The 8,954-nt window shown below is 40.9% G+C and overlaps 1 protein-coding gene and 1 long non-coding RNA gene across 3 annotated transcripts; one reads left to right on the top strand and one right to left on the bottom strand.

The window, feature by feature from the left end:
• The first annotated feature begins 124 nt into the window (after positions 1–124).
• Positions 125–1,840, top strand: LOC125720060 (uncharacterized). The gene is made up of 3 exons (XR_007385341.1): positions 125–260; positions 815–917; positions 1,711–1,840. It is a non-coding gene; the product is annotated as an uncharacterized LOC125720060 (long non-coding RNA).
• Positions 577–6,632, bottom strand: LOC125720058 (uncharacterized). Of its 2 annotated transcripts, none has more exons than XM_048995076.1 (13): positions 6,469–6,632; positions 6,087–6,171; positions 4,331–4,400; positions 4,196–4,250; positions 3,956–4,108; positions 3,498–3,626; positions 3,164–3,203; positions 2,908–2,963; positions 2,709–2,797; positions 1,635–2,006; positions 1,502–1,555; positions 1,131–1,251; positions 577–728 (listed from the first exon to the last, which is right to left on the bottom strand). In XM_048995076.1, exons 1-13 carry the CDS (start codon positions 6,584–6,586, stop codon positions 670–672), a joined length of 1,401 nt encoding a protein of 466 aa, XP_048851033.1. In that variant the 5' UTR covers positions 6,587–6,632; the 3' UTR covers positions 577–669. The 2 variants fall into 2 exon arrangements, with proteins under 2 accessions (XP_048851033.1, XP_048851034.1); XM_048995077.1 differs by lacking the exon at positions 6,469–6,632 and adding an exon at positions 6,354–6,411.
• Between the last annotated feature and the right edge of the window lie 2,322 nt (positions 6,633–8,954).

An 8,954-nucleotide genomic window follows, 5' to 3' on the forward strand; every position in this document is an offset into this window, starting at 1 on the left:
GCTGCATGGAAACAGGCGTCGGCTTTCTGATTGGACGGTCGCCCAGTCCGGCGCTCCTGCTCCGGATTATCTGATTGGCTAGTATTTTTGGCGAGGCCCCCACGTGTTCAGCGAAATTGGCGTGTTGATGTTTTGACGAGCGCCCTTACGTCCCGGGACGCACGTTTAAACCCGAATGGAGGGGCATTCAGGTGGTCTGATATTTAATAGAAATCCACTGTTGCACGAATTATTACGACAGGCGTCTTCCAGGTACACAGGTACGTAGGGACCGGGAAGGATGTGTACCCCCCCCCAATACTTAATTTGGCTTCATTCGTCCCCACAAAAGACAGACCTTTGTCCTGAGGCATAGTTAGAGATGAACGGATGGGTCTTGACTGGGAGGGAAGCGATTGCAAACATTATACAATACACGTATATTAGCAATTAGTAAGCAATAACATAACTCTTGAAACATACTAATAATTTAATGCCCCCCTAACAAACTAACAACACCCCACCTCCCCCCCCCCATATCAAACTCTCCCATGTTCTTGCAAGTACACATATGCAATTTCATGAAGTGAACCAGATTTGTTTAATACCATATTAAAGTCAAACAAAACATACATATTTATTAAGCAATACTATTTTAACACAACTCTTGAAACATACTAATAATCTATTTCACTGAAAACATTGTCCTTCATATCGTCTGATTTCCCCATAATCTTCATAGATGACACCTGCAAAACAGACTGCAAAAGTCACTTTGGTCTTCTGGGATCATAAATGGAACAATAATTGTCATTGCATATTTTTTGTGTTCAAGAACGGAACAACTTTTTCAGCAATGGTGCAGAAACAATGCCACCCAGCAGGAAAAAAATTGCAACTCATCTGCATGATCATAAAAAGGTTCCCCGTCAATTAAGGTATCTTATATTATATTTTTATATTGATGTTGGTCAGTATCAGTGGGAAGGAAAGTGCTCGGGCAATGCTGGTCAGCAACACTGCTCAAGAACTTGCCCTGAGCATTGTCACCCTAAGGATACGAGTGCACGATAAGATTTTCAGTAAGAAAACGACCTCTGAGGCGTGGCCTTAAGTGATCACAGTCAGAAGATCTGCAGTAATGCTCTTACTCTCATTGGTAAGGATCTTTTTAAATCTTGAGCTGTTGAAACCATCTTCTCCCTCATGGAGCAGCTGCATCCAGCAGACTTCATGCAGCTCCTCAGAATCATGCACTTCCGAGTTCTTGAACTGCAACATGAAATACATCCGAAATGAGAAATATCCAGGGGGGAATTTTTAATTTAGGCCACATACATATATTATATACACAGAGACACAGGCACAGACACCAGGACAGGCACACCTTGAATCGGGAACTACAATTTGACTAACCACAAACATATTCACATGGAAAATATCGCCCTCTAGTGGACAATCACGCATGCAACCGCTTCGTGCTGCAGTAAAAAGAGAACCACTTTCATAACTATTTTCTAACCTTCATATAAACTGGATGGATTTCACCACACGTGGGGGAGGTCCTCGAAATCAGCTGTATAAAAATAAACGCAATTGCCGTTAAATACAGTGATACTTCCAATGCACGGCCAATAAAGACTGTGAATATTTACCGGTCTTGAGGGAAAGACAATGCGGGGTCTCTCTCTCTTTTTTAACACAGCATTCTTTTCGTCTTCATCTGTGAAGTGGAAGACCCTGGCATTGCTCTGGACCGAGATGCCTGGGACAGCTACAGTGCCCTCTGCTGGACCTCTCGCATATTCATCTTTATCCAGATCTGCCTTACAAACGCCAGCCGGCCCCTCGTCCCCTCGTCCCCTGGCTGAAAGATCTGGCCCAGTGCGTGTGCCCGGAGGATCGTTCAGTGCCATCTGGGCCACGGTCAGCCCATGCGCTTCTGCGGCTCTCCTTTCTGGCTCCTTCCCGGCTGCAGACTGAAAGCTAACCTTCTTTCTGCACTTCATGGGCCTGGCCCTGCCTATCTGGAAGAGAAACAGCTTTGGATTAAGACAGAGTTTGCAAGACGTTCCTAAACATCACGGTTCAGACATGTACAAGTTAACAGGAGCCATGTAAATAAAATAAACGTTCCTATAAAGCAAAGTACTGTCTGCTTCCTTTACAGGCATGTGAACGACTTTAAAAATTGTTACCCACCACCAGGAAATGAGTCTTAAGTCGCACTGATAGAAATACACCCATACGACTCATTTCGTGGTGATGGGTCACAATTGTGCCGCTGACAATCTTCAACTGCTGCACATTAAACCAAATAACCCTGGGAGGTCTGCTGAATCTCTCTAGTGCCGAGTTATGAAAGCACTATTAATTTGTAGTATTTAGCTGGGATGCCACAGGAATCTGACCTGCCCTCAAGACAGGATTTTATTTTGTGGTTTCTGGGCTATTTAAGCGAAATGTAGGATCACAGGCTGCATCTGTTGCAAGGCAGTTAATGTCACTTCATTACGTGTGTGCCATTTTTTCATTTGCAAAAAAGAATGCAAGTAAATTTCACACATATTTGTATCATTTAAACTCACTAATATCCAGACTGAAATGGTCACATTCCGGTGTCTTACACAGTAGTTATAAAAAGATATTAATTCATAACTGCAAGATGACCCTCAAAAAATGGACACTCTATACTTCGTATGAAGCAGAATACTTCCGGCATAAGTTACCTTTTGCGGCTCTGTGACCGAAACACAATCTTCAGGATTTCTTCGAGGTTGGGGTTCCCTTCCAGACAGACTTATCCGTCTTATGCTACCTGAAAACACACACTGAAGTCTTACTTCCGGACCCTGTCTCTTACCATCTTGCTAAAGCATTACGGTGAAATGTACAGTGCAGAATCATATAAACAGAAATGACAAATACCCGAAACTGTGGTCCTATGCAATGTGAAAGAACAGGACGCATTCTGAATTTCGTGCCTAAAACAAAAATCTGGTTTAGCATTACCCAAACTTCGACACATAGGTCTGAATAGCACACGTCTTAGACATATGCTAAAAAATAGCACAATTTTCCAGTTATTCAACAGATCATGACAGACAGAATCTGTCATTTTTAAAATACATCCACCACCCACATCTCATGCAATAATCGCAACTGGGAAAAGAAATAAATACACCTCTTTTCCAAGTCCTTCTCATCAGGTCTCCTTGAATTCTCTGCAGGGAGATTACAAATAATTAGTCTACATTTTTATACAAAGCGAGGAGAAATCCGTGTCTATCTGCTTAATGTTCTTACAACTTTTCTCCCCCCTGCCGGCACAATTGAAATGATAATTAACACACATTATGTTAGTAGCAGAGACGCAAGTCTTACTTTCCCACTCATTGTTAAAGTGTAATTATCTAGAACAGAGCAGAATGTCCAAGTAATACGTAGCCAGTTGTAAAGACTAGTTTATTGGCCATTTAAAGTCTGTTGGCGATTAATGGCATTAAGGTTCACGTTACCCAGTATAGCGGAGAGGTTTGGCGGCTGCCTCATATCGATGTCCACAGCATGGCTCACATCAAGGAGCGTGGAGTTTTTCACCTGCAGCTCCACAAGCTCTTCCGCCATGGTGAAACAAAGAGTCTCCGCTTAAACCGAAAAACACAGGAGAAGCAATCGCATTAGCTGCGGACATTTACTGAATCTCAGAAGCCAGACTTTGCGGCGACACCTTATGAAAATCCTGCTAACTGAATCCGTAACGTTATTTTCAGTTCAGAAATTCCAGAGTTTAACAAGCTCTGCTATGTATATTAGGATAAACTCTGCTGGAAGCTGATATACTGGCATTACGATCTAAGAAACATCCTTGCATTGTCTGGCTTCAGAAGGAAAAACTTCCCTCAGGTGAAAGAATATGAAATGTGCACTTATTAAGTTTCCAATGGGGTCGGAGTTTTAATTAAAGGGCATGTACCATGTATGTCCGGATTCCGGAACACTTCAGGAGAGGAGTAACTACTGTCCAACTCATGAGATGAGGAGGAGGAAGAGGAGGAGGAGGAGACACACGAACCAGAATCCATACAATCAAGGAAAAAGGTAGAGACTCCAGATGGCAAATCCATGTCTGTGGTTTTGAGAAACAGGCTCTATTACAAATTAAATAAAATTACGTTACACTGTACTAAATGTAAATCTTTGATGTCATACAAACCTGACGAACTGTCACAATTTGTCGAACAGCTGACAGTATGGACGCTAACAGCATCCTAAAAAGAAAAAAATGCATATACACACAAAGTGCTTGTTAAAATCGGAGGTAATTACAGGTTTATGAAACCAGTCTCACCTGTAAGACAAATGCTGTTTGGCATGACTGAGGTGGTGGATCTTGCAATTCCTCTTCAGGAATGACATTTCTGCAAGGTAAAAAATGTTATTGTAACTTTCAGCAGGTATATTGTAAAGAAGCTTGGATCTTTTCAGCAAAAAAAAAAAACTATTTTTTTTCCAGCATTAAAGTGTAGACTTTCATTATGTAACAACTATTAAATACATTTGGGAAAATATTTAAACATAATTCAGATTTATATTAGTACATTTTATGTAGTTCAATCATGTAAAACTTAAAATGTAAAACAAAATGTGTTTCACAAATCATCAACATAATGATTTAAGGTGGAAAAAATGTTTAGTTCCAAGTCCTGTAACTGACAACTCTCAAATTACTAAAGCTGATTTTCATTCCAGGTTTTAGCTTTTAAATCACTGGAATTCAAGCAGACAACATTAGGTTTAGGGTACAAATGATCACATTTGGTCACTGGGTAAAAGTCAGAGAAGTGTCACAGGTTCGACCTTCTATCTTTTTCAACTACTTGTGAAGCAAGCAAACACTAGGAATGTACACTTTTTAATCACAACTTCACACTTAATTTTAATAAATCCCACAATTTAAGTCATTGTCATTGCATCATTATAACAATCATTGACTAAATGTTAATTCAGTTCGTCTGGATCCTGGGTGTAAGAGCACAGGTCACGTGGCAAGGTGCACATTAGCTAAGAAGGGGATGCGGGATCTTGGATAATTTCAGATCCGTGATAGGCCTAACGAGCACGACTGAAATGTCACGTGAGGTGACTGATAAACCTCTCCTGGCTTCTGATAGGCTGATGGGTGCAGGGGGCGGGGTGCAACTCACTTGCCAGATGGCAGACATGCCTAGACTGGCAAGCAGATCTGCCGTACTAGCTTCTCGTGATCCTGCAAATATATTCCAGTATTATGCTAATCAGAGCAGGCTTTATGCATATGAGATAGATCCAGAGAAATGATACTCCAAATAAATAAATACAACTGTTGTATGCTGAGTTTGTCTTATATAACGACTTTTTTTTTTACACACTTTCTATGTAAATTAAATAATCTTGAGGGAGGGAAAAAAATCACAAATCTACGTCAAAGACAACAGGACTGTATCTCGGAAGTTGCTGGTTTAGTCCCTTTCAGGTAGCCTGCGGCAGGGGCGTTTCTGGCTATTGAAAGGATCAGGGGCTAACTCAAGTTTACCAGAGACTTAACTTAATTGTTTTTAGTAGACTGACATCGGGCCTAATGGCGCATATACCCCACAACCAAGCACTTACCTTGGCCTAGCACAAGCAACAAAAAAAGTTACACCGTCTACCCTCTCGTGTCTACCAAGCGATTTCCTTGTAATTAATCTGAATCATGCTTTTCATTTCAAAGACCAATAACATCGGGACTAAAAAGAAAAGACAGGTATGCGTATGGTGTGCAGGTTTGTCAGCTGTCACGCAAGAACTCTTACAGCAAATCTATATTATTCCATTATAAAGCTAAAATTAGCTGTATAAAAAGAAAGGAGCTGGAGTCATTTTCAATCCCTACAGGAAAAAGGTAATAAATTAAGGTAATAAAACTGTTACACGCGTGCAAATGCGTGTGTGTGCAGACTTGTCTGGAACTGAAAACCTCACGCCAGCCAGCCGACCAAAGTTTTGAATTTTGAATGAATTTCCTCATCGTGTAGCTTCAGGTGACACTAAAGCAAAGTGACCGAGTTAATTTGGGGACTCACTCGCGGTGCCCGGGGTCCAGGGACTCGTCAATGGGGGAAAGGTTCATAGCTCTCTGGGGATAAGCGGCTCCGAAAACCTCCCGACCTGTGGGTGACACACATCCCCAACACGGCATCGCTCGATCCCTTTGACTAAAACCAACTCAATTAATATATATATATTATTATATATTATATTATTATTATTATTATTATTAACGTAAAAAACCTCCTCAAACACCGTAACGTTTTGAACGGAATGAAAAGCCGTTGCCAAACTAAACGTACTGTCCGGCAAACCGGCGACGCGAAGAAGGTGTTACGGCGGAAACCAAGAACTGAGAAATGCTTAATGGGCGTGAATGATAAACGTAAACAACATGTTAAAGTTCGGCTTCCTTACTGTTACGCTTTGACAGGGTTTTGGAGGCCGGTGTCGCTAAGCGCCCCGTTTGTAAGCGAGCGGCTCTTCCACTGACCAGCAGGTGTCGCTGCTTCGCCGCACGCACATACCGCTCCATCTCTACCGTGGCAAACGAAAGGCTCCACGAAACACCCCCTTTATATTAAAAGCCCACGTATAAAAAGACCCAGTTATGGGCCGCGAGGCGACGCATATGCAACGTACTGGCTGTGCCTGCGCACGTAGTTTACGTCTATCTGGAGGATTAAAGGTCATGTCCAGTAGGGGGCAGTGCGAGAAAACCATCTTGGCCGGCTCCTTCGTTTCCGGTCCTACTTGTTTTGTATGAGGTTGTGACTTAAAATGATGTACGCTTGCTGCCTGCGTAGCGATCGAATTGCTAGTTCTTAAACTGCCGCAGCATTGCCAAAGTAAAACTTTTCACTTAAGTTTTGATTAGGCTGGCGCATGGGGGGTCTGATGAAGTTGATGAAGTCTGGTAGGGAGCTAGGAGGGAGCAAAAACGTGGACTGCTAGCAGAGAGCTGGGAGGGATCCCCGAGGACCGGATTGGGAAACACTGATCTACCGTAATATAACTACTTAATAGGCTTACCATCATTCCCACTTGTTTTTTTTTTCGTCCCCTCGCCTGACTGCACAGTTTAACACTTAGAAAAATATGGCAACTCTTTGCCGTCTCCTCATTTTCATCATCATCCTCCCCAATTAGATTATTAATTAGAGGACTGATTGGCTGAAGAGTCCTCACACCTGGATTTGAACACCTGACCTACAGGTTACCCCTAAAACCAGCACACACACTGGCGCTTTGCGGATAAGATTGGACAACCCTGATGAGTTGGGTAATCTGGGTCCAGAGAGTAAAAGTCCAGACCAGGATTTTATTTCAAACAACCAGTTGAGTACTCCGTGACTGACTCTTTATGCTCGACTGGTTGGTTGAAACAAAATCTTGGTCTGGACTTTTACTCTCTGTACCTGAATTACCAAACTCTCGAAATGAACACAGGATAGCACAGAAAAGCTCACAGCGCAGAATAAAAAACTCCAAGAAATATGCAAGTGTAACAAGTACAATTTTATTCCCCCCATGCAAATTGATAAATTATATAAAAAAAAACAGTTTATGTACTTCGTATGACAGCATGTTGCACCCATCCATGTTTTCAGATATTATATAAAATATATTTTCTAATGTCTTCATGCTTGCACTTTCCAGGTTACATTCATCAATTTGGTATTTTTTTAAAATGTGGTTTTATTTCTAAACTGTACTTTTCCATCCTTAGCAGCTGTTTAAGGCCTAGTTTTAACATGCAAAAAAAATCAAAATAAATATATATATAAATAAATAGACAAACAAATGTTCCTATACTTCTCTTGTTTAACATTTAGTCACCAGAGCGTGGAACAAACATGCTTGCACCCTCATTTACAGTAAACAGATACTTCATTTGTTCTGGATGTTAAAACAAAATAATGAAAATTATCGGATGGACGCAGCTTTTGAATCAACAGGGTTGCTCCATTTGTTTCAGCTGTGTTTTAATTTCAATAATTTACATGACATCAAACGGGAGCCATACAGTCAGAAGAGTCTGTGACTTTAATCAAAATGGGGTTCCTTATAAGTTACACCTGCACAATTTCCATGACATTTTCATGAAACTAGTCTTGGTTGCTAGAAAAAAAGAAAAACGTTTAAGTGGAATGCCTACCATTCTCACTTTGAGAAGCAAAACATTGCAAATTGCTTCCAAATTAGAGAATATCCATATTACTTACAATCACCCTACTGATCGAAGTGCTGATCTCTATGTGTGTGAAATGAAACACTAAAACAATCTCATCAGTACTCAAACACATTTACACGTTACACATACACGTCTGGTCTGCAAACAAATATATATATATATATATAAACTGTGCACATCACTGTCAGCCAGCTGAAATACACTGAATGAGTGTAGATTCTGAAATGAGTGATATCGGAATAGAAATGGCCCTGTGTAGAACTGGTACTATTTACTACGTTTCAGGTTCCTAATAAACGATTTCCAGCTGTTCGTTGTGGTTACGTTATATATCCTGATATAGTAGTCAAATGATTTGTTTTTCAGGAAAATCAAAACATTAGAAATGGGCCCAGTGGTTCTGTGCATAAGACTCAGCATTACTTCCTAGTTTCGGAACAGAAAAACCTGCACTTCACCAAAATACCGAATCTGTACCATGGTGACCTGTGCTTTGGTGACAGAACTGTTCCCGGCACCCAGAAATAGGCAATAAATACTAATAGGGTTGAAAATTCCTTATAGCGGTGAATTGTGAGTGATTTTGTCTGTGCTTGACAAAAAAAAGAATGAAAACAGCACAAAGAATAGATTTAAAGTCACCTGATATTATTTCAGGCTTTGATTTAATGTGCCTTAATTTCCGTAGATGCGACATACAGTTTTGTGG

This window comes from Brienomyrus brachyistius, chromosome 24, assembly GCF_023856365.1.
Source record: "Brienomyrus brachyistius isolate T26 chromosome 24, BBRACH_0.4, whole genome shotgun sequence".
Lineage (NCBI taxonomy): Eukaryota > Metazoa > Chordata > Actinopteri > Osteoglossiformes > Mormyridae > Brienomyrus > Brienomyrus brachyistius.